The following is a 26,646-nucleotide window of genomic DNA, read 5'->3' on the forward strand; positions in this document are numbered from 1 at the left end:
GTGGGAGATAACACATAAAAGGAAGCGGCAAGGAGTTTGGGAGAGGGCACACAAAGGTAGAGAAAGACCAGGGTACAGCCTGGAAATGAGAGGAGTGATGATACATGGCTAATCTGGGGGCCCTTCTTAAATTAGAGGTGCTAAATAAAGGCCTTTCAAATAAGTGAAGATAGCTATCATTTTCCTGCTCCATGTTTTTTCTTCTTCAGGATAAATCATTTTAGTTAATATGATTCTGAGTCCCTTCCCCCACCCTGGCTGCCCTCCTGAAATTACTTGGTAACAATTACTTTGGGGGCAGCAAGCTAGCACAGTACATAGAGCACTAGGCCTGGTGCCAGGAAGATCTGAGTTTCAAGCAGGCTTCAGACACTTACCTGTTTGCCTCAGTTTCCTCATATGTAAAATGGCAATAGCAGCACCTACCTCTCAGAGTCACTGTTGAGCGCTTGTCACATATTAAGTGCTACATAAACGCTAGCTGCTAATATTATTATTGCTTTGTATATATTTTGTCTTTATTTACTTACATACACGTACTCGTCACACTCCTCTAGCATAATGTAAGTTCTTTGAGGGCAGGAACTGTTGTTTCATTTCTAAAATGTAGTGTCCAGAGCTGGACACACTCGTTTAAATGTAGTGAGACCAACAGAGAATATAGTGAGACCATTGCATCCCCATAACTGGACACTCAACAGCTACTAACTCAATCCCAGATCACACCTGCTTTTTTGGTTGCCATTTCAAAGTAATTACTTATTTATAATCCAGAAAGGGTCCACTAGAACCAGCTTTATAACCAAATGTTAAATCTTCAGGGTAAGCATTTATATTGGAGCTGATGGGGTGTTTGGATGCATGTACTTGGGCCCCAATTCTAAAATCACATTTCTTTTTAAAAGTCACATTTCTCCCTAGCCTCAAAATATTCTCTCAGGCAGTTTCTCCCCAGCCCAGGGACACAGCCTGCGCAAGTAACAACAGTTAGCTCCCTTCCTGCTATAGTAGCCAGCAGTACCTACAGAACTCATTAGTTTGAACCAGCTGTGTACTGGCTTAATGGACTGTGCGCTGGGTCATAACAACATTCACTACTCATTGACCAATCCTACGTGTCCTAGACTTAGACATAACTATACTCCCTTACGTTTATCTTGTCTAACAAGACACTGATGAGAGTAACCTGGTTTTTCTAAGCCAGCCCTGACCGCTGATTGATTTAGTGACATTTCAGGCCTAAAACCATAACTCCAGGTAGGCCCCTCTTGGCCTATTTCCCAATAAATTTTGGGTAAAATACCTGCGCAGTAGATATCAAAAGTGCATGTTCCCTTAAGAACTGACCACTCCTTAACCACTCCCTAATCCCACCCCAAAACATCTAGTTAGCATATTTGGCACAAGTGATACTACAGATATATGTATATATATATATATAGTATATAGATACATATAGATATATATACTATATCCCTGTACCCCTTTAAGGTTACAGGTTCCCTAAGAACTCTTGCCCGCTGAAAGGCATAATAAATCTTTATCTTGACTTCAACAATGCTTGAGTCTGTGAATTCTTCTCCAGATGACCTGCTCCTGATACCCTGGTGTTTGTGGGGGTCTCACACCCCACTTCCAGTCCTCATCAGAGCTGTTACTTTAAAAAAAATGCTTATGTCTTGTTCCTCCTACTAGATGATCAGAAAGGACCATTTTTTATTATTCTTAGAATCCCCAGTGTGTTAATAGTGGACTCCACAGAGGCATTATCTTGACATCACAACAAAGCAATGCTAAGGATTATTTTGGAAGATCCTAAGCTCTGTTGTGAAAGAAGATGGTCAGAACTTGGCATCACTTTTTGTAGTAGCAAAGAACTGGAAATAAATGTAGACAACTATCCCTTGAGAAATGGCTAAATAAATTGTTGTATATGCTTGTAAATGGAATATTAGACCATTCATAAAAAAAGATAAATACCAAGAATTCTGAGATGCATAGGAAGACTTAAAGGAACTCATCAAGAAAAGTAAGAACTTGGGAGGACAGCAATAACTACAATGATGGAAATGAAAAGAACAGAGAAAATGAAACAGAAGGCTGGGCAACTGGAATGACCAAGCTTGTGGTCAAAAAAAAAAAAAAAGATAAGAAAATGCACCTTGCTCATCTTTTGTAAAGGTGAAGGATTACAAAAGTGGAGCAATGCAAATATTTTAAAACTAGCTTGATGTTGTGGTTTAGTCAAGGGTGGGGAACCTGTGGCCTTGAGGCCACTTGTGGCCCTCTAGGTCCTCAAAGGGCGGGCCATAGATTTCCCATCCCTGTATATGCTGTAAATGTTTAACCGAACTACGTTTTAATTTTGTGGTTGTTGTTACAAGGATTGGATCTCTAGGTAGAGAAGGAGGAAGGGGCACATTTGAAATAAAGTGACAAAAATAAAAGACACTCCCTTCAAAAGGAAAAGAAATAGTCGTAAGAACACTATCCAAAGAACAAAAACTAACTGGGGGGGAGGGACAGAAAAGGAAGAATGTAAGCCAGGAGAAATCTATATGCTCCAATGATGGGCAGAGAATTAACTAGTTCTTTCCTCATATGTCCAATCTTAGGTTACACTGGTCCAGTTTTCTCTCCAACTTATGGAAAGGAGATTTAGGGAGGGAGGTAAATTTGGATAGAGTATGAGAGAAAGTGTTACAACCATGACACCTCAAAGAAAAATTTCCAAAGGGTCATCTAAAGGTTATGTTGGAGGAAAAAAAACCCCAAAAACCTGCATCTATCTCCTTTACCCTAGGATTTAACTCCCTACCAAGTCCATTGTCAGTAGACATGCAAATGCCCAAGATACCCTGCAGAAAAATTTAAAGAGAACTATTTATACTATAAATTAAGAAAAGGAGTCAACCTGGCCTAGTCTTTTCAGGTTTCAGGTTCCTCCAGCTAGTGAAGTTAATTGCTTGGGTGGCTTTGTTTATTTCAGTTGCTCTTCTTTCAAAGGCCTGCCTATAATACCTCCCCAAATTGGCTTTGACTTTCTTGTGAGACAAAAGTATGAAAGTTTATTACTACATTAAACCTAGAGTTTCCCTCCCAGTCATTAACAACGCATATTTTTAGCATCTAAAAATGAGCATCTCTCAGACAGATATGTAAATATTTAGCACCATCTCTGTAAGGCTGTTAAGTTTTCATTTCCAATCAGGCAGGGGTACGCAAGTGTTTTCATTAATAGACAGTCTAATTATATCTGATATTTTTGTTCCACACAATATTTAGCTTCTATATTTGAAATAATCTAATTCATCTGTGTAATAAATGTTCTAAGAGGATATCTTAACAATTGAAATTTGCATACATTGTACCCCTCAAAGGAAAGTGCTAGTAAAAATCATTATCAGGGTTACAAATACTGAAAAACCAAAGCCAGGTTGCACAAGGTCAGTAACTTGGTTCAAGATGACACAGTGAGTCTAAGAAGAGGCTCCAAAATTCCTTCCTTTCTAGTCAATTAAAATTTGTCACATCTATCATGTGACCCACAATGTGCAAAGGGGGAGGAGAGGAAGCCTTCCCCACAAATGAAAGGGCCTGCTTGTCCTCCAGGAGGCCACATTCATACGATCACAAAACTAGAACTAAAAAAGAATCTTAGTCTCATCATCTAGTCTCATCCCCTTATATTATAGATGAGCAAACAGGCTCAGAGAGGTTAAGTTACTGGCCCAAGATCACACAGGTAGTGCTTAGATTTGAACTTGGATTCTGTGCCTTCAAATTCAGTGTTCTTTGTACTATTCTGCCCTGTCTCAACATGAGGAGAATAATCAGAGATCAATATGTAGCCCTGGTTTAGCAGTCTCTCCCAATATATGCAATTCTGGCATAGTAAGAGTGGGCTGAAGGATGCAACTGATCTGCTGATGCCCTTTACTTCTCAGCAAAGTTGCTTTTCCCTTTTCAGATTGGCCACTAGGACAAGTTTGTTTGTTCCTTATACATTGCTTTCCCACTAAATTTCAATTACTTACTATTAAACCTCCTCAAGGAACACATAAGCTAAACTGGATGTATTTTATTTAGAGCTTACAAATAGAAGGGATAAGAGAGAATTCCTTACTTGGGAGAAAGAAGCTGATCAAGGGGCTCAGAGCTAATTTACATCAATTGGACAAACAGGAGAGCAGTATTAGACAGTCCAAGGCTAATATATGAATTTGGGATTGATATACCTCCAGGGCGTCTAGGTGGCACCATGGATAGTGTGCCAGGCCTGGAGTCAAGAAGATTCTTGCTGAGTTCATATTTGGCCTCAGACACTTACTAGCTCTGTACAAGTTACTTAACCTCTGTTTGCCTCGGTTTCCTCATCTATAAAATGTGCTAGAGAAGGAAATGGCAAACCACTCCAGTATCTTTGCCAAGAAACCGCATATTTGTGGTTTCACAAAAAGACAAAAATTCCACAAAAATTTGTGGGTCACAAAAAGACACAACTGAAATGACTGAATAACACGACTCTAGATCTAGAGCTGGTAGGGGCAGTAGGCAAAGGAAATGACACATAAGCATTTGTACTTTCACTTTCTCAGCTACAGTCACTTTGCTTCATAGGCTTCGAAAAGCAAACCATGACCCTGAAGGGAAGTGGTTAGTTGCCAGGGGGCTCTGCTCACTAGGGAAGGAGAGCAAGTAGTCCCATCACGTTCATCAGTAGTTTCATTGGCTCAGGAGGCGACTGACAAAGCTGCTAGACTAGGAGAAAGGAGGCAGCACCCAAAGCACCCCCAAAGCCTCAGTGCGGCTTTAAGCTTATCAGTGCTATTGTTCTTTTAATAGCTTTACCTGCACCAAGACTTGTGGGACACAAAGCATAAAGAGTACCAAGTTGAAAGCCAAGTGAGAGGACCTGCAAACCTAGCTTTCTCACTAATTAGCTAAAACCTTTGTCAAATCACTAACCTCTCAGGGCTTTTGCTACCTCCTCAGTTAAAGGGAGGAATGGAGATGGGATAAAGAAGGCGTGAACTAAATAAATAATCTTCTTCCGGTTCTGAGAGTCCAAAGACAAGAGCTAGGTAGGTTGCCTTTCACTTAGTTTATGAAAAAAAGGATTTGCTAAACAAATTGTGGTGAAAACAAGATTTCAAAGGGAATGGAGAACAAACAGTATTCCAGCAATTTAGATGTTTTCATTTGCATAAGAACTACTATGCTAATGAGCAATTATTCTTATGTAACTATTAAGAAAGACTTTTACTTGGTAAGCCTGCTTTTCTGAATTATGTTATATAATGAAAGGGAACAGAACTACATTTCTTTTAAAAATATGCTACACAGTTCTGTGTAGTAGGAAAATATATATATATATATATATATATATATATATATATATATATATACACACACACACACACATATATAAATAAGTAAAGTGGATGTCCACTAACGGGGAATGACTAAAAAATTATGGCACATGACTATAAGGGAAGATTATTGTGCAGTAAAAAATAATGAATGAGAAATTCAAAGAACCATAGGAAAATATTCTTTGAACCAATGCAGAACAAAACAAGCAGAAGTGAATGAACAATTTATATGACGACTAACTACAATAATGTAAGGAAAAAGACCACTAAAAGAAAACTGAACTTTCAGTAATGGAAAAACTCACAAAGTACAAAGCATATCACCTCCCTCAGAGCAGAGAAGTGAAGGAATTGAATTACTCAGATACAGCATGGTGTATACTGTTAGACACAGTCTCTGTTTTGGATGTTTTTGCATAAACAAAAGGATTTATGATTAAAAATGTTATCCACCTCCAGATAAAGGCCTAACAGTCTGAATACAGACTGAAGTACATATTTTTCTTTTTTTCAGAACACAGCTAATGCAGAATTCCACTGATGGAATTCTCATTCTCTCTCTGTCTCTCTCTTTCCCCCCACCCCCACATCTACAAATTTGTCTCTTTCTAACTTTTACCCATAGCTCCTAGTTCTACCCTCTAGGACCAAACAGAGTAAATAAAATCCTTTCTCCACACAACAGTCAAAATTTAGATACTTGAACATAAGCCCAGAACTTTTTCTTCTCTAAGCTAAACATCCTCAGTTTCTTCAACTGATCCTTCAACTGTGGTATCAGGGACGTAAGACCTTTCCCCCTCCTGCTTGCCCTCAGTATGTTCTCCAGTGTATAAAGGTCATTCTCAAGCTGTGGTACTAAGAAACGAATCCTACATATGGTCTGGTCAGGGCCAAAGTACAACACGATTATTATCTTGATCACATGACTGTCTTTCTTGGTTGTCATAGCTCATTGATTCATATCGAACTTGTAGTTGCCCCCATGTCATTTTCAGACAAATTAGTGACGATCCACTGCTCCCTCTTTTGCATCTGTGAAGTTGATTTTGTAAAGTTGAAACAAAGCATAGATTCATTTCTGTTCATTTTATTTATAAGATCTGGTCTAATTCTTTAGTTTGTTGAGATCTTTTTGGTTCCTATCATCCAGTATATTAGTTATGCCTTTCTAGATATGTATTATCTGAAATTTAATTAGTATGCCCTCTATACCTTTATCCACAACACTGATATAAATGTTAAAAAAGCACAAACCCAAGCCCAAACCTGGAGAGGGGCCCCAAATCCACCCCTACAGGATGCACTATTGGCAGATCTCCTGCCAAGCTACAAGTGAAGCCTTAATGACTACTTTTGCCCTAGACACCCCAAAGCCCTCAGCCAAATCTCCACCTATCAAAACTTATGAGTTTTATATGCAACCCATCACCCTTTGCTCTATGCTAGGTTATATGGACAAATTAATATATTAATTGTCATTGTTATTCAGTAGTTAGATGTGTCCAACACTTTGTGATCCCAATTCGGGTTTTCAAGGCAAAGATACTGAAGTGTTAGCCATTTCCTTCACCAGCTCATTTTACAGATAAGGGAACTGAAGCAAAAAGGATTAATTGATTGCCCAGGGTCACACTAAGTATCTGAGTACAAATTTAAACTCAGGCTTTCCTGAATCCTAACCCAGTGTTCTATCTACTGCACCACCTAGCTGCTCCCCTATATTAATGGGTGCTAATATTTAGAAGATAGGTGCTTAAAAAGAGCACTGGATTTGGCATGAAGAGGATCTGGGTTCAAACCTTAGGCAAGTCACTGAATCTTCAAGAGCCTTAATTTTTTTATCAATAAAACGTGGTTGGACTAACTGACTCCTAATCTTAGCCTTGGTCTCCTCTAGATCTAAATAAATGACACTATGATCCAACATTATACCTCTCAGGTAGATATATATATATATATATATATATATGTATATATATATATATATATATATGTAAACATACACACACACACACACAGATTCTTATTGATATCTTTTACATTAACATCCCCTTATTTTTCAATATCTTCCTTTCCCTTGCCCAAGGGCCACCCATTATAATAAATAAGAAATAAGAGGGAGAGGAAAAGCAGTTCAGCAAAACTATCTGACATATCAGTCATATCTGATATTATATGTACTGTTCCACATCCAGAGTTCTCTGTGTCAGTAAAGAAGACAGCCAAGCGTACCCTCATATCTCCTTTTTGGGGCCAAGCACAGTTATCACAGTTATTATAATTTAACATTCAGTTTTGACTTTATCTTTGTTGTTGTTCTTTTTATTCACTAGGTAGTAGTCATGTATTGTTTTCCAAGTTCCATTTACTTCACTTTACATCAGTTCACAGAAGCATTCCTATGCCTTCCTCTCTTTTTATTTTTTTTAATCAGTAGCAATCCACTTTCTCTTGCTCCCCCACTTCTGAGCCCTCAATGAGAAATAAGGAAAAACAAAACTTCTTTTATAAATATGCATAATCAAGCAAAATAAATTTCCATATTAGTCATGCCCCCAAACCCCAAAATATGCCACAGTCTATACTGAGTCCCTCACCTCTCCATCAGAAGGTGGGCTGCATGCTTCATCATGAGTCCTCAGAAATCGTGATTGGTCATTATGCTGATCAAACTGCTTGACTTCTAATTTGGTCTTTGACCAAATAAGATTTTTAAAAGGGACTTAGCACAAAGCCTGATACATAGTAGGTACTATATAAAAATGTTTATTCCCTCCCTGTCCCCCTTTGTATAATAAGTTGTTCTCCTGATTCTGCTCACTTCACTATGTTTCTGTTCATATAAGTCTTTTCAGGGTTTTTTTTTTTTGAAATCATCCCCTTTATCCTATCTTCCAGTGTAATATACCATATGATGTTCAGCCATTCCCCAATTGATGGGCACCCCCTCAGTTTCCAACTTCTTTACCACCACTCAAAGAATTAGAATTGTGTTTGTATATACTTAGCTCAGGGCTGGGGTTGGGAACCTGCAGCCTTGAGGCCACCTGTGGCCTTCTAGGTCCTTGTGTTCAGCCTTTTGACTGAATCCAAATTTTACAGAACAAATACTTGTATTAAGAGGATATGTTCTATGAAGTTTGCACTCAAAGGGCCGCTCTTGAGGACCTAGAGGGCTACTGCAATCTAGAGGTCACAGGTTCCCCATCTCTGGGTTAAAGTTTATTTTGCAGAGGCCTACTCGCTCACTTAACCTGTCTGCTTTTGATTCCACCTTCTCCCATTTCCCTCCTATTTCCTTGTTGAGTGAAATGCATTTCTGTACCCAACATGCATAGTGGGTGCATAGTCTTTCTTCCTTTAACCAGTTCAGATGTCTGCCTCAGACATTTGCTAGTTGTGTGACCCTCAGCCTCAGTTTCCACATTTGTAAAATTGAGATGATGGCTCTACCTAACAGGGTTTTGTGAGATGATACATGTAATAGTGTTTTGCAAATCTCAAAGTGCTATATAAATACAAGCTATCAGTATTATTATATCAATCATACATAGTTTTTCTCCCAAAGGATCCATATGCAAGAAAAAAAAAAACACATCACAACACAAAATATCTGGAACTAAAGTTACTTTCTGTTCAAAGACTCACAAGACGATTTCAAAATCTTGCCCTGCCCCAGGGTCATTATCAGTAAAATCAGTTTTCACTTTGATTAGATGTATAAAGATTCCAGTTAGTAGAGTTTTAGTGAATCAAATTTCAGATCTAACAACCAACTACACTATCAACTGCTCTTCATTTGCCCTACAATAATTAGTCCCTAAAATTACTGGGAAAGGAAATCAATTTTCTTTCTTACATGTTAAAGCAATAATGAAATTACAGGGGTTAGGAAACATACTTGTCAGTGTAAAATATAATTGTGTCTGATCACATACTGATGTAAAAAAATTAAAATTAAAATATGCAGGATATATTCTCACCTCCTTAGAGAAAGCATCATTATTCTTTTTATTCTTTTAACTATTACCATTAAGAGAAAATCTTTTGGCTAATGGCTCCCAAGCAACAACAGCTGCATGCAAATAGCTATGCCAAATAAAAATCTAAACGTTACAATTCCTTCCCTGAAATTACCTTCTGATGATATTATTACCTACACATTTTTTAATAAGAATATACACATCAATTATATTATTACACCCTCCACTTAAAAAATCCAGTGCCCTACAACAAGCAAATTACATACAAGCATTTGTTAAGCATGCAAAGCACCATACTAAGTATTAAGAGATACAAAGACGAAATAAAAACCAGTCCCTGACCTAAAGGATACACAGTTGTTGTTTGGTCCTTTCAGCCATGTCTGACTCTTCACGACCCCATTTGGGATTTTCTTAGCAAAGATACTGGAGTGCTTTGCTATTTCCTTCTCGAGCTCATTTATAGATGAAGAAATTGAGGCAAACAGAAGTAAAGTGATTTGCCACATCTAGCAAGTGTCCGGGGCTGAATTTAAACTTAGGAAAACAACCCTTTTTGATTGCAGGCCCCCAAATCAATCCACTATGCCACCTAGCATTCTCAACTGGTGAGTTCATCAGCTCCCATGGGTTTAATTATCATTTCTCTTCAGATGACTGAAAGATTAATATATTCAATTCCTAGTCTCTCTCCTGAGCTCTCATCAGTTTCTTGTTGGGCATTTCAAACTGGATTTTCTACGGGGGAATCCACTTGAGATGTTCTGTCTCATGTTCAATGTACAAAAGACAATCCTCAAACCCTCTCCTCTTCCAAACTTCCATGTTTCTATTACGGACACCACCATTTTTCTGGTCACCCATAATTACAAAAACGGCACCATCTTCAATTCTTTACTCACCCCTCACCCCATATATCTAATCAGTTTCCAGATCTTGTTGCTTTGCTCTCCAGAACATCTCTCATATCTGTATCCTTCTTTTTCATCACAAACTATTGCCCTGGTTCAGGCCTTCATCTCCTCTCACCAGCACCATTGCTAGAGCCTGCTCTGATTGGTTTCCTTGCCTCAAGTCTTTCCATTCTCTAATTCATCTTCTACACAGCTACCAAAGTGATTTCTTTTCCCTAAAGGGCAGATCTAACAATGACACCTCAATTCAAAAAACTCTAGTGGCTCCCTGTTGCCTCTAAGATCAAATATATATTGTGGCATTAAAAACCCTTCCAAATAGGTCTTAAGCTACCTTTGCAGGTGCACCCCACATTCCTCCACTTCACACACAATCCAGCCTAGCCAAACTGGCTTCATATGGTACTCCAGCCTCCATCCCCCATCCTTGTGCCTTTACACTGGCTGTCCCTCATCTCTCTTATGCATTCCCTTCTCTCTTCACCTCTTAGAATCTCTTGTTTCTATCAAGATTTAGCTCAAAGTTATCTTTTCCATGAATTTTTCTGATTCACTTAGTTGCTAGGGCATTTTTTCACTCACTGGTAGAAAGAAAATAAGAACTGTAGGGTCCTAAGGGACCTTCTGTGTGTGAGAGCAAAGGCTATGTGACCTGGATACAGAACAAAGACTGGATCATAGGATCACAATTTAGAGCTGGTTGGGACCTCAGAGGCCAGTTAGTCTAACGCCCTTCATTTTACAGAAGAAGAAACTATAAGCCCAGAGAAGCTAAGTGCAAGGTGAAGAGGCAAATGCCCAAGGTCACTTAGATAGTAAGTAGCAGAGGAAATTGAAACCCTGGTTCTCTGGTTTCAGTCTACTACACTACACACTATGTGTTTCTGAGCCATAAAAATTATCTGGCCAAAGTGAGGTCTCACTATATTACCAGACGCTAGAAGGATAGTCTCCCAAGTGAGGAGATGGGAACCACCCACTGAAGAGTAGCCAAGATGTGGAAATTAGTAGAAGAGCTAAAATACAATACAGAGCTATAGCAGTGCTGGGAGCTGTGCTAAGGAAAACAACTGGGATGCTCAAGGAGCATCCACCACTTGCTAGAGAGGAACAGAGAGAAGAGAGAGACTAGGAATGGCAATAAATGATGCTTAGCAAGAGCCACTGGAAAAAGAGAAACACTGGAGTAGACCCTCGTCTTCTCCCTTCCTGGTGGTTCTTTTAAGTTATGGAGATGGCAAAGGTCTCTGGGAAGGCATCAGAGAATTAGTGAGAGGGGATGTCTCTTGATGCTGTGGGGACTAGGATGCAAGTTCTTTCTTTGTCCAATTAATTTGTAAATAAAACTACTGTATGTTTCGAGCTTTGTGAGTCAGAGTTATTCGTCTCTACTCTTGAGAGTGAAAGATGCAGAAATTCTCATGTGGGGACAAGAAGTCAGAGGAAGTGAGAGTTCTCCCAAGTATGTAAAGGTCTTTGTATGAGGATAGAGATGCTGACATAAAGATTATACGCAGATGAAGAAACTGAAGACCAAAGGGATGAAATGACTTGACTAAGATCACGCATTAGTAAAAAAGAACCAACAAAGCTCCTCAAATTCTAAAGGGGAAAACTAAGACTCAGAGAGTAGAAGTAATTTGCTTAAATCATATACTGAACTTAAAAAATTAGCAAGACATGTAATGAATCACATAGCTCTGTTCTTCAAAGTCTCATCTGAGAATATTCCAAAGCATAGCGCAAATTAACTTACTAATTTCTTTTCCCATTGCAACTAAAAAACTTACATTTAAAAAAATTCCAGATCTTGTTATTACCATATGTATTATAGGTGGAACATGTAAGCAGTAGCAGAAAGCAGCCTACTGTAGTATAATTTGAAGGGCCAAACAAAAATTACTTCTCCCTTCTGCTTGAAATTTGCATCAAAACATTACCATCAATCCTCTTTAAGGATTAAAGCTTATAGTTACAAAGTACTTTTGCACACATTATCTTATTTGATCCTCATAATAAACCTGTGAGGCAGGGAGGAGAACATTAATATGCCCATTTGACAGAAAAGGAAACTGTAGGTCGGAAAGACTGTCTTGCCCTACTAAGATACAGAGCTGGGATTCATACACAATCTTCTGGCTCCTCATCAAGATCTTTATCCTACACTACAAGGACTCTTTTCCCAAGCACACTGATGTTATGCTAGTTGCAATTGGCATAGTGCTTTAAGCACTTTACTAACACCATCTCATGTGATGCTCACATGACCCTGTATTATTACCCCTAATTTTGCGGAAGTAGGAATTAAGGTGCAGAGAGGCTAGCTACCTTGCTTGTGGTTACATAGTGAGATAAATACTGGGGCAGAATTTGAACCCAAGTTTCTCCAGACTCCAAGTCCAGCCACTCAAGCCCCTACGACATGTGGATGGATTGTATCAAAAGGAGACGTACCTTGTTAGAGTTCACATCCTATTTATGTAAAAACATGACAACTAGTTTCAGTGGACATTTTTTAATGTCAGTTCACTAAAGCATACTAAACAAGTTATAACTAAAAGAGAGTATACAGAATTACAATAAAGTAAAAACATCGTGTGTAATCCTAATTTACACAATTATGCTGAAATACATTCTGGACAATGTAAAAATTTTGCCTCTTAAACACCTGCTTAGAGCAGATTAAAATCAACTTGAAGGGGGAACCAGCTAAAAGAAATTGACTCCTCATTTTACATATTTGAACAATAAATTCCAGCAAGATGTATTTGCAACCAATTTTTAGGCTATCCAGTTTCTCCATGGATCCTGCAGCTTCATTTTTATTGGGCAAAAGAACTGATATCCCAGACTGTGGCAGACAGCACTGTGTCAGTCACGTCTCCCCTCAGACTGGAGGGCAGGAGGGTGGAGCAGTAAACTCTTCTCAAAGGCCTCCTTTAGAGATCCCTGCACTTTCAAAGTAATTCTATTCTCCAACAGCAGCTCTGCTTGGTTTCAGCTCCATGCCCTTGCTCTGCCTACCCCTGATGCCCTCTTCCTTTTCAGTCTCCTTAGGCATACTGTCATTCCCATTAGACTATAAGCTCCTTGAGGGCAGGGAATATCTTCCTTCTTATTTGTATCCCCAGGACTTAGCACAATGCCTGGCACATAGATGCTTAATAAATGTTTATTAAATTGAATTTAATTGATTCTGCTTCCAAAACCTAAAATGTGATATTTTCTGAGTTTTAAATCCAACAGGTTCCTTTCATGATCTTTGACAAATCAATTTATTATTCTCAGTTTCCCCTTTTCTAAAGTGAACACAATCATACTTTCATGTTATAGGTTCTGAGATGTTAATGTCCCTTCTCTTTTCTTCCTTTCTTCCCATTATTCCATATTTTAGGGGACAGTGCATGCATATTACCCCCAGAATCTGCCATGTTTTCAAGCCCCCAAAGAAGAACAGCAGGTCACAGACCAGAACCCTTTCCCCCATCTGCCAGTTACTTAGCCACTAAAATCTGCAGAGTAGGACTTGCCTCTACTCTAGCCACAGATCACAGCAGAGGTGTTAAACACCCAGCCCAACTGGAGGTGGGGCTGGGGAAAGGGTCATTAAAATATAATTGGGGAATATTTAATAAAATAAATCAAAATACAATAAAACATAAATAATGTTAATATGTGTTTTTCCAAGTCAATATGACATCAGCCCAAATTCCTATGTTCCATTTAGGTGCCTTGTTTCTGAGTTTGATCATTTCCATATTACTCATTTTAAAGAAGGATAGGAGGGAAGGAGGGAGGGAGAGAGAGGAAAGAGAGAAAGGGATGGGGGGTGGGGCATATATGCTTCAGTCTTTGGTCTGCAATCAGACTCGACCAGTTCCTTTTCTGGAGGTGGATAGCATGTTTCATCGTGAGTCCTTTGGAATAGTCATGGATCACTGTATTGCTGAGAATAAGCTAAGTCATTCACACTGTTCATCATACAATATTGCTATTACTGTGTACAATGTTCTTCTGGTTCTGCTCACTTCACTTTTGCATCAGTTCTTGTAAATCCTTCCAAGTTTTTCTAAATCATCCTATTTGTCATTTCTTACAACACAATAATATTCCATTATAATCATATTTACCACAACTTATTCAGTCATTGCCCAACTGATGGACATTCTCTCAATTTCCAATTCTTAGCCAGCACAAAAAGAGGTGATATATATATATAAAATATACATATATATGTATGTGTGATATATATATGTATATTTTACAGAGGTCTGTGTCTGTCTGTCTGTCTCTTTCTCATCTCTTAGAGATACAGACCTAGTGGTGGTATTGCTGGATCAAAGGGCATCCACAGTTTTATAGTTCTTTGAGCACAGTCCCAAATTGCTCTCTAGAATGGCTGGATCAGTTCACAACTCCACCAGCAGTGCATTTGTGTCCCAGTTTTCCCACATCCCCTTCAACATTTATCATCTTACTTTTCTGTTATATTAGAAAATCAACAGGTATAAGCTGGTACTTCAGAGTTGTTTTAATTTGCAGTTCTCTAATCAATAGTGATTTATAGCATTTTCCATATAATTACTGATAAATGCTGGCCTTCTGATTGTTCATGACTACCAGATGCCTTTTATGCATCAAACCTAGAGTCCAGCAATAATCTATTCACACTCTACAAAAACAGAACCAATACATGGACAATATGGGAATTTGTTTTGTTTGATAGTTATATTCTATTACAAGAATTTCATTTTCTTTTTTCCTGTGTGTGTGTTGGGGGTGGGGTTGGGGGAGGAAGAGATGTGGGAAGAAGAAAAAAATGTTTGGTAATTGACAAGAAAAAACAAAAACACAACCACCACCAAACCTGACCTCTATGGAAAGAGCACAAGAAATTATTCTAAATTTATGACTTGTGTTGAACTGTTAAAAAATAGTGTGAGATCTTAATAATCCTCTAAATTCTCTCTTTGTTATGAGAAAAACAATATTAAACAGACACACATACCTCTACCACCACATACCAGAGATTTTTATACAACCCCTACTGCCCCTCTTCCCTTGTTTAATAATGGTTAGTGATATCATAACCACATCAAACTGCTACCTTCCTGGAAAAGATCACTTTGTAAAGAAAAAATGCAATTAGCAATGCAACAAATATTATTTTAAAAACTGCTTCTATGGTCTGTAACAATAGACTTAAGTGCTTCACCATTAGGCTTTTATTAGCATTCTTTAGCTATGTAATTCTACTTTGATTCTATATACACAGAAGATACTAGAGCTATAAAAAGTTAGTCATTACAGGTTTAAGGCAAAGGAAAGTAGACCAATAGAATGAGATACAGGAATTTGGCTAGACAAAAGGGCAACTGGCAACTATCATAAATTAGAAATATAAATAGAGAACTCCAGGAGATTATAGGCCAGTATCACAGACCCAGACAGTCAAATGCAGTCATTCAGGTAGCAAGGATCAGCAATAAAGTTAGGAGAATGTATAGCAAGTCAAGACTCTGAGCAACAAAAGATCAGCCTCTAGGTAAGGGATTCTAAGGAACAAGCAAAAATGGAGCTTGCCACTACACTGAGAGGTTCTGTAAGCCAAGGGCTTCCTATATACCACCAAATTATAGTAAGAACGGGTCTCAGAGTACAGGTGAAATCAAATCTGGCATTGCACATTTCTAGTTATGTGACCATAAGCAAGTTACTTAAGCTCTGCATGCTTCAGTTTGTTCATCTGTAAAATAGTATAATAGTACTGACTTCCCAGGACTGACATGAGGATAAAATAAGATAATATTTGTAAAGAGCTTTGTAAACCATTATGAACTATATAAATGCTACATATAGTCTACAACTCCTCACCCCAGATTTCCACGGTCCTTGGGCTCTTGTGCCCTACCTCCCATAGCCCCTTGCTTTGCCAAACTAAGTCCCAAGGGACTTGGGAAAGAAACCACAGTACAAAGCTGCAAATACCACCACGATTTATTGTAATATCTATGTATTTTTAAAGTATTTAACAGGTATAAAACTATAAGTTTCTATCTTTTTTTTTGAGTCACTAATAAAGTGTTTGAGTGTTGTGCCCCTAACCCTGTCTTTCCCATAAGTTCTGTGGCTTTTATTGTGTGATTTTGCATAGCAGGGTGATTTTTGGGAACACATATGTTGCCTTACAGTAGAACTAACTGCATTTCATTTGGTGATCTCATCAACTCCCTTGAATTCAATTGTCACCATGACACAGATGACTTTCTGATCTTTTCCAGCCTTAACCTCTCCCTGTCCTCAGGGTTAGCATCTCCAACCATCTATTAGACATCTCAAATTGGATGTCCCATACATATCTTAAACTCAACATGGCCAAAACTGAACTCATTATTTTTCACCTGAAACCTTCCTCTCTTCCAATATTCCCTGTTACGGATAAGGGTACCACTATCCTTCCAGTCACCCAGGCTTTGTCATTCTCAACTTCTCACTCACTCACCATATCCAGTTAGGTCTGTCAATTCTACCTGTGCAGTACATCCACACATCTGTCATATTTGCCCCCTTCTCTCTCTGATGCTGTCACTATTCTGGTGCAGGTTTTCATCACCTCAAACTTGGACTATGGCAACAGCCTTCTGGATAATCGCCCTTCTTCAGGTCTCTCCCTACTACGGCCCACCTTCCACTTAGCTGTCAAACAGATCTTCTTAAAGCACATGTCAGACTATGTCAGACCTTTCCCCTTTCAATATATTCCAGTGGCCCCCTCATTAGCTCTAGGAACAAATACAAAATCCTGCTTGGCTTTTAAAACCTGTTCCCTTCCTACCTTTCTTGTCTTCTTATACTTCAGGGCAGCTAGGTGGTGCAGTGGATAAAGCACCAGTGCAGGAGTCAGGAGGACCTGAGTTCAAATCTCACCTCAGACACTTGACACTCACTAGCTGTGTGACCTTGGGCAAGTCACTTAACCCCAACTGCCTCATTCTGGGTCATCTCCAGTCATCCTGATAAATATCTGGTCACTGGATTCAGATGGCTCTGGAGGAGAAGTGAGGCTGGTGACCTGCACAGCCCTTCCTCACTCAAAACAAAGTCAAGTACAAGTCATGTCACCATTTCTCGGATGGCATGGTCTTCTTTGGCAACAAAGGATGAATACGCACTTCTCATACTTCACTCCCTGCCACTTAGTAGCCTCTTTGGTGTTCCTTGAATAAGACATTTTATCTCCTGAGTACATTAATGTCCTCATGCCAGGAATGCTCTTCCTCCTCCTTTTCATCTCCTAACTTCCCTGAATTCCTTCAAGTCTCAGGCACTTTCCTTGTTCACCTGAAAGCTTGTATTAATGCCAGTCTCTTCCCTTGATAGTTCCCTCCAATTTATACATATTATCAGTACTTTAATTGTTTGCACGTTATTTAGACTAGGAGTTCCTTGAGAGCAGAGATTACCTTTTTTTTTTTGTATCCTTAGAGCTTAGTACAGTGCGTGGGCAGACAGTAAGTGCTTAAATACTTGTTGACTGATAGACCCTACTGATGGATTGAAGAGAGAAGGGAGTGAGAAATTTCCAACAGTCTATATTGTCATGTTGCTAACAATTTTTAGCTTTGTCTATGACTTTCAAATAAAAGAAAATACGATATGTTCAAGACGAAAAATATTTAAAGCATTATAACAAATGCTAATAAAGCCCAAGTACTCTGAGAATGTAAAACAAATTTTTGTCTACTAAAACTGGTGAAGCTTTCCTGGTTTATTCTACCCACTGACTTTTCCCACTCTCCAGAGAAAAATAGTCAAGCAACATGGACTGATTGATTACATGTATTTCACTAATTTCACAGACTTAAATCTAGAAGGATCATTTAATTCAATCTACTTAGACTGTAATTCCAACCTGCTCACACCACCTATTCCAAGCTTCCCCACTCCTCCTTTTCAGAGATAAAGGCAATCACAGCACTATCTTCGTTTATCTGGGTACAACTGTCAGATAAATCTCAGCTCTCATTAAATTGCTCCCTTCTTAACTCCTTTCAAGATTCTTCCTAAACCGGCCTCACCCTACCTGGCTAACCTGATACGACCTCACCCAAAGGCCCCATCATTACTGTAGATAACTTCTCTATTCCCTTACTCATACATATTTAAGCCTACTCAAACAGGATCTCATCTTAATCAAACCAGACATGTAAGATCTGTTTTATAAGCTATATTACATGATAACTTTTACTAATTGACTTATAAAAGACAAATTAAGTACTTCCATAATAGCCCTATAAGGCATCATCAGCACAATCTCAGATGGAATACTAGCACTAAGAGAAAACAGAGATGAATGAATCTGAGGTTTCTTTTTCCACTCATTCACTGAATCATATTGTCACAGAATTTCAGAACTTAGAAATCAATGAGTCTAATGCCCTCATTTTACAGATGAGGAAACAGAATTCCAGAGAATTCAAGTGGTTGATCCAAGACCAATATGCATATAACTAATTATGAGTAGAACTGGGACTTGTACTCCAATGCCCCTACTCCTAATCCTGTACTGTTTCCATTATACAAAGAACTATTTCTTTTATGGTTAACAATACAAAGCCAAACTTTTTTTTTTTATAATTATTCACATCTTTTTTTAAAACTATTTACAACATAGCATGAATGATGGCATTTCTATAGGTAGGTACCAGATGTGTCCTCATTCTGCACCTAAACAGGACAGGATAAAGAGCAATGGCCAAAGCACAGAACATTTGAGAAGGGTAATAGGCTGAAAACTCTAGAGGTCACTTCCCTGGGAGGTTTCAAGTTCTATTTCCAAGCAAATGAAAAAGTAAATGTGAATCTGAGGGGTGGTAGTGGGGGTGAGGAGGACAGAAGCAAAAGAAATTTGTTGGTTGCAGTCAAATTTTGACAATCAACTCTGTAAGGCCATTGACTGAGCAAGTGTCTCAGCCCAGTAGCACCAAATAGCACTTAATGCTTCCATCATGTGACTAACACTTGTTAAAAGTCTCAGTTTCTTATTAATCGCTAATCACAAGACTATAATAAAGTAATATCTCCTATTAAAGGCCTACTCTGAGGCCTTGTTTGAGGTGTAAAGGTAACCCTAAGCTCTTGAAGGCTATGCAAGCAGAAAACAATCTCTGACAGGTCTCACCAAACTAGTAAGGAATGGAAAAATTGCAATCTGCATTGGTGAAGGGAGTCATCAACGAAATCATAGTTCTTCTAAAGCACTGAAATAAATAAAAATATATAAATCCATTCAAACACTTTGTGACATTCAACTGTCAGATGCAAATAAAACTGAATTAAACCCTGACTAAAGATCAGTGGTCAAAATAGGATACTACTAGGTGACAGGAAATACCCATGAATTCACTTGGCAAGAATGGCCCCTTGGAAAACTCCATCTTGTAATATTTATAAGCTGAAAATGAAGAATTACATGTAAACACTACTACTCAAAGCTAAAGAAGCAATAGGAATCTTAGGGACCCCAGAATCACAGGATCTAAGTGGGGTGGGGAGAGGTTTGATCAGAATCACCTCCACAAAATCCCCAACAGGTGGCCATCAAGCCTCTACCTTGGGTCCTGCAGTGAAGGAGAACTCAGCACTTCCCCATACAGACCATTGCAGGTTTTTAACAGTTCTAATTGGTGTAAGCACTTTTTCTTATATCTGCTCATAGGAATGAAAAGCAAAAGACTCTACTAGAATAGCACATGTTCTGCACAGTTCCTGTGCTGCAAGTGAAAGGCAAAAGAAAAAATAAAGCAGGCAATCTAAACGTGACTGATGTTAATAATTGAGAATCTGGTATTGTGAGTTATTGGAAACTGATCTCTATCTTATTAATGCAATCCCTTGTCATGAAGAGAAAAGATTTCTCTATGTTCTAGAATGCAAACAATATTTTAATCTTTAATTATATTCTCAATTTTAACTCTTCTGGAGAAGAGCGCCTGTCTAGGCCTGAGGATTATTTCTTTATTACCTAGCCTCTCTGTGGTATTTAATGAATATTGTTACTTAATACTTGTCCGTTGGGAAAAGAAGAACTTAACAATTTTTTCCCAAAGTTTTGATAACTTTTCCAAAACTGAGAAAAGGTACAGCCACCAAGTTAATGGCTTCTCTTCTGGGCATTCCTCAGAGTAGACAATATCGGAACCCACTGGGCATGACTGAGCCCCACAGATCCGCTGTTGAAGATAGTAAGATGAGCAAACGACCTGCTGGCACAAAATTCTTCATCTTTTCAAAGAATCCAGATGGCATTTAATAACTGGAAGAAATGACTTACTCAGTACTACCTTGGTTATCTAAAAGAGTTCATCAACTTCCTGAAGGTCAACCAGTCTCCAAGCACTTCCCTAAATGCTTACTCTGTCAGGTACTATGCTAAGCTCCAGCGAGACAAAGAAAGGAAAAAGCAGTCTCTGACCTCATGGAGCTCACATTCAAGTGGAGGAGATAAACACACATAATTATGTACATACAAGATATATACAGAGTTTGTCCCCAAGATAGCACTGGAAAACAAGCTGTCCATAGGATCAAGCAAAAACTTCCACACTGGCAAGGAAGCATTGTCACAAAGGTAGTCCAAATCACATCTCAGGGATAGGTTTAAATGAAAGGGGCTGAAGTTGGAGAAAGAGTTTAAGCCAAATCTGTGCACCTGACTCAGAGTAAAACTTGCACAAATCTCTCCACAATGCACAAGAAGCAGAAATAATGTGATGACCAGGTTAAGCTGAAGGAATGGTTTCTTTACAGCAACAATTTCAGACATTCTTAAAGTCCCTATTACATGGCCAAGACTGTAGTAGGCATGGTGAAGAACACAACAACTAAATAAGATACAACTCCTGCCATCTTCTAACTCTCAATCTAGTATCAGTCTCACCTCTTTTATGAGGGGCTGACCCACTTCTAAGGTCTGCAAAAGGCTCTGTCCTTCATCACAAGATCATGGATTTAGAGCGGGAAGAAATCTTAAGTCATCTAGTGTAACTCTCATTTTCCAGATGAGGAAACAGACCCAGACAGGTGAAATGACCTGCCTGAGATCACACAGGTAATAAAGAAAAGAGCCAGGCCTATGATCCTGGTTCTCTGATTCCAAATCCAGCACCTTTTCCACTGTACCCACTTTGCAACTCATCTACAATTGCTACTGACTTCATTTTAAATCAAAGGTAACAACCCTAGGCTCTACTTTTCAAGAAGGTATTTGCTAGTTATCTTGGAGAGAAACAAATTAGGTGTAGGAGTTCCTGAGTACTCTGCACAATTTCAGGTAGATGATCTTTTGGGGAATTAGTGTACATGATAGTGGCAGAAAATGAGCCTCTTTCAGTTAAACATCCAGAGACAAATTAATGGCTGTGCCTAAAGCAATATGTTGTATGAACACTGCAATGTCTAAGAGTGAAGAACCACCAGAATGTCCTATGCTCATGTCATTATCCCTGGTGCCTCCTGAATCAATTCCTTCTAGGGACATAGGTTTAGGACTATACTATTTTTTGTTTAAAATCATGACAGGACAGTCAAGTGCAAGAGGCTGATATGAGAAGCTAATTTTATTTCCCCATACACTCAAAGGTGTTAGGCTGTACTGTTAGTCTGGAAATAAAGTTGAATGCATAGTATTTGCCATTGATCAGCTCAAAAGGCTTCAATGGAATTTTAAACTTCTAGAAGAAAGTACCAATTTTTTATTTTTAACAAATAAGATACATTGATGGTTAAAGAAATCTCTTTCCCTGGAGAATTTGAAAACATCAAGTTAAGTTACCCATTGCCCAAAGTGAGTTTAGCCCAGTCTATAAAGTCTTCCCCTATTCCCTTCAAATCTCATATAGCACTTTGTTTAATGCTTTTCTGATGCATTTGTGTATGATTTTTGTATTAAAGTTATCTGTTCTCCATAGAACTCTGATATCTCAGCATGGAATGGGGGATGATGCGTGGTTCTTGAAGTCTCTAGGAGTGGATCCCAAGTTCCACCTGGTTCTAGGAAATTTGAAAGGCTTAGAACATGGGCTGGGGAACAGACTACTGCTCTCTAAGGGTCAGTCTAGGAATGGGCTGTCTTGTAAGATAATAAGCTTCCAGTCACCAGAATTAGAACAGAGGCTAGATAATCATCTGTCAGGAAGGCCTCAAAGAAGATTTCATTGATTGGAAGGTTGACTAGATAAGTGCTGAAGTCTTTTGCAGTGCTAAGATTCTAGATATTATAAAAATTCATTCCAGTAACTGAGAAAATTAAAAAACAAACTGGCCAAGTCTACTATGTCTCTAAAACTGATAGTATATTATAGATCAATTATATGAGATAATAGATATTTATGCAAATCGTCTATAACACTATTACAGTATGGGAGTTAGGCGAAGTTTTCTACAGCAACCAGAAAACAAACACTATCCCTTATATAAAGGACTTAGACAAATATGAGCATATGGAAGCTGAGGAAGTGAGATGGCATCTCCTGTGCCTTCAAAATGGTAACAAATAGCAAGATCTCTTTTATTTCAAACAGAATCTTGGTATTCTTACAAGCTTCTATGAAGGGAGAGAAGGATATGAATCATTAATCCCGTCACTAATCCTATGGGACAAGCAGGAAGGAATCCAAAACTTCAAAGACAACTGTACTGTTAAAGCCAACTACATTTTTCAAACACACATCCCTTCAAATCCCCTGTATCCTTGCTCTACCATGCCTGTGGTCTCATTGTAACTAAGTACAGTCTGTGGTTTTGCTACAGTAGCCTTTGCAACTGTCTAACTATCGACAAAATAAAATGCAAAAAATCCATACGTTGCAATGCTAACATGTGTAAAGTTAAAATGGGTGGTGTCGGGGGAGGGAAGACACCCTGATATTTAAAGGTTACAGGTGTGATTAAGAGTCTTGAAAAGACTAAGCAATTTCAGAGGAGTCCTGCTATCAAGGTGGGTCTTGCTTATATTTAAAATGCTCATAACAACAGTCTGCTATTATAGAATTCCATAACAAAATGGTCTGAGTCACATCTCTTCAAAACCTAACAGCTAACATACAATAAAAAGCTGATATAATATAGCTAGCTCTTAAGACTGGATGTGGCTCTTGTTTCCAAGACAGCGGTTTTATAAAGGGGTTCTACCATATGGATAGATCAAAGAGCTCACTGCTGTGAAAAAAAAGCAGTCAATAGTCACAAAAGCTACAAGGCTATCCACTATAGGAAATCATTTCATTGTTTTATTTCCTAGGCCACAGTAATCACTTTCCTCTTTGAAACTAAGTATTTTGAGTGATTTGTTACAAATGTATAATGACAATTATGAGTATATCTAGTTTTTTTTGGCATGGGAGCATAGACTGCTGATTGTCTTGGTCCTTAAATAGTTTCTAGGTGTCCTCATAATTGCATATCACCTGTAAATAGGTTTCAAGCCAATGCAAATTAACAAATGGTGAACAGATGGACTAAGAACTGACTTTTGTCAAAAAAGAGTTAGCAAAAAACACTTTTTGGCTTTGGTCTTATGGGATCACAACAAAAGAGGCTGCCATTTCTGGCCAAACATCCTCCCTGCGCAGAACAACTATGCACATAAAATGAAAAGTAATAAGGCCAATCAGAATTTCGAGAGGTGGGAGGTATGATCCGCAAAATAACTGAATTAAGACAAAATCAACAGTGCAATTTTTCACTCTCTGGGCAATTAGCCAAATAAGCAGAGATGTTAGCATTGCAAGATATGCACAAAAATTGCTACTATGGTCTGAAAAAGTCATGTGGTCTATATAAGCTATGTGAGAGTTAGATTCAGTGGCCCAAGCAAGGTTTGATGACAGGTCAGGGCTTAAATCTGAGAAGCAAAAGTCCCAATATATGGCTACTAATAGAGAAATGATCACCAGGAAGAGGAAAAAGAACACAAGACCACTTGCCTGCCACGATCAGGATCATGTGCAAACACACATCTTGTAAGCAAACTAGTCTTTCTGGAATAGAAGTCAGAAAGCATAGGTTTCATCAGGGATAACAGAAAGTCCTTTTCCTAAGGAGTCAGAAAAGAAGGGAGTGCAGGGACTCAAACCATACCCCTCCCATTGAGGGAAAGAGAGAAAGAAGGGAGGGAGCACTGAGACCAAACTCAGGTTCATAGAATGTTTGTAAAGGGGTAAGGAATCTTACAAATTCTCTTGTCTAACACCCATTAAAGATTAGGCAGTGCAGCCCTGGAAAGCTTAAATGGGAGGGTGTCAGGAGGGAGGATGCATGTACAAAGGAATAAACATTTATTAAGTGCCTACTATGTGCCAGGAACTGTGCTAAAGTGCTTCACAAACAGTACTGGCCCAAGATCAGAGCTAGAATTGGAACTCAAGGTCTACAAGGTCAGTGCTCTCTCCACTAAATGTCAGCTCTCCTTCAATCAATCTCCCCAGTCCAAGACTGCCTTAGTGCACAGCTCACAGCAGACCATGCAGAGACCGTTTCATCCACAATGGTAACATCAATCTTCCTGTTCCTAAGCTGCCTCACTGACAAAAAAGGAACAAAAGCACTTCTCTTTTGCCTGCTTGTAGAATAGAAGAAGGAAGAAAAGAAAGATTTTTGCTTTTCTGCAAAATCTCCATACTCACTGTGGTGGTAAAACAAGGGTTGTAGGCTGAGCTTTAGGTCTCCGTTTTGCAGATACTCCCATCTGGTTGGCAGAACGTTTCAGAGACTGTTGATTCAGGAGGCCAGAAGCTAGACCTGCATGGTACTGCAACTATATTAAAAAAAAAAGTACAAAATTTAAAGCAATCCTTAGTATGTTCCATCCCAGTAGACACCTTCCAGATACAATGTTCGATATGTCTAAGTCCTTTAGCCTAGTCATATAATTCCAAATAGAACTAATGTCCCAAAGAGGAAGGCACTAATAAGGTTTTTTTAACTTTTAGACTGTCTGAATAATAAACAGTATATTTTTTACTGAAGCCTAGTTTGTGAAGATTCTAATTAGCTTTCCTTATTAAGCATGAAAGAATAAATGATTCCATGCCACCAGTTATGAACAGCATAAGCAAATGACCATACTCAGTAAGAAACCAAATCAGCCTCTGTCATCTAAAAGAGTGACCAGGTATGGAGGCAATACTAATAGAATCATAACTTCAAGCTTATGGAAATAAACATGAGCACATGTGTATTTGCTAAATTAATAACAATATTTCAAATTTATATAGCATTTCGAGGCTTACAAAACTTTTTATACATTTTCTCACTGAAGTCTCATAATAGCTCTGTGGTTGGTAGGGGATGTGGATTAGTAGACCAGAATTCAGAGAAATGAGATGAACTACCCAAAGACACGTAGCTTATGTTGGAACTGGCACTTAAACTTATAGAGCTTTTTGACTCTAAGTCCATATATATATATACATACATACACACACACACACACACACACACACACACACACACACACATATCAAAAGGTTTTCATTCATCACTATCAAAAAAGTCTTCACTGGTTCTGGTGTTAGTTATTTTTTAGTTGTATCTGACTCTTCATGACTTCATTTGGGGTTTTTTTGTCAAAGATATTGGAGTGGTTTCCCATTGACTTCTCCAGGTCATTTTACAGATGAGGAAGCTGAAACAAGTAGGGTTAAGTGACTTGCCCAAGGTCAACATAAATCTAACAAAGCTGTGTTAAGTCTGAGGTCAGATCTAAACTCAGGAAGATGAGTCTTCTTGACTCCAGGCCCAATGCCCTATCCACAGTACCACCTCACTGCCCCCATTAAATAAAGAGAGTGAAAGAAAGAAATTGAATTGAATGAACAAAGTTGGGAGAATGATTCCCAAAGAGACAGATTACTACAGTTAGTGGCAAACTGATAAGATTTGAAAAAAAAGTAGTACAAGTTAAATCTAATCAGTATCAGCACTAATGGTTGTATTCCTCAATCACCCAAATCTTCAACTTATTGTAGAACAATTCAATTTACTTCTTTATACTTCAGTTTTTCAATGTGGAAAATGGACGTGATGGTATTTGCTTCTGAAACATACTGAGATTAAGAATGCAACTCTATTATTCTCACTTATCAGCAAATAAACCTAGTCATCCTCCTAAATTTAATTTGTCAAGGAGTAATGTCTGTCTGTTACTTTATCTTCTCATTTCAAATCCAACACTTCTGTATTTTAGTTCTCAATAAGAGATGTCAGCATGTGTCTCTCTACAAAAAAATGTTACTTGAAAGGTATTCCAATTTTACAGAGATGTAAATAAAACATTCAAATGTGAAAATGACAAGTTAAGAATTTGGATTA

General features: G+C 38.4%; 1 protein-coding gene across 1 annotated transcript in view; it reads right to left on the reverse strand.

The window, feature by feature from the left end:
* Positions 1-26,646, reverse strand: part of MED27 (mediator complex subunit 27) — a 243,898-nt gene that overhangs the window by 110,769 nt on the left and 106,483 nt on the right. Inside the window, exon 3 of the mRNA XM_072632774.1 lies at positions 24,960-25,090. Within this exon, the coding sequence (XP_072488875.1) occupies positions 24,960-25,090 (131 nt within the window). The remainder of the gene's footprint in view (positions 1-24,959; positions 25,091-26,646) is intronic.

The sequence above is a fragment of the Notamacropus eugenii genome, chromosome 1, assembly GCF_028372415.1.
Source record: "Notamacropus eugenii isolate mMacEug1 chromosome 1, mMacEug1.pri_v2, whole genome shotgun sequence".
In the NCBI taxonomy this organism is placed as follows: domain Eukaryota; kingdom Metazoa; phylum Chordata; class Mammalia; order Diprotodontia; family Macropodidae; genus Notamacropus; species Notamacropus eugenii.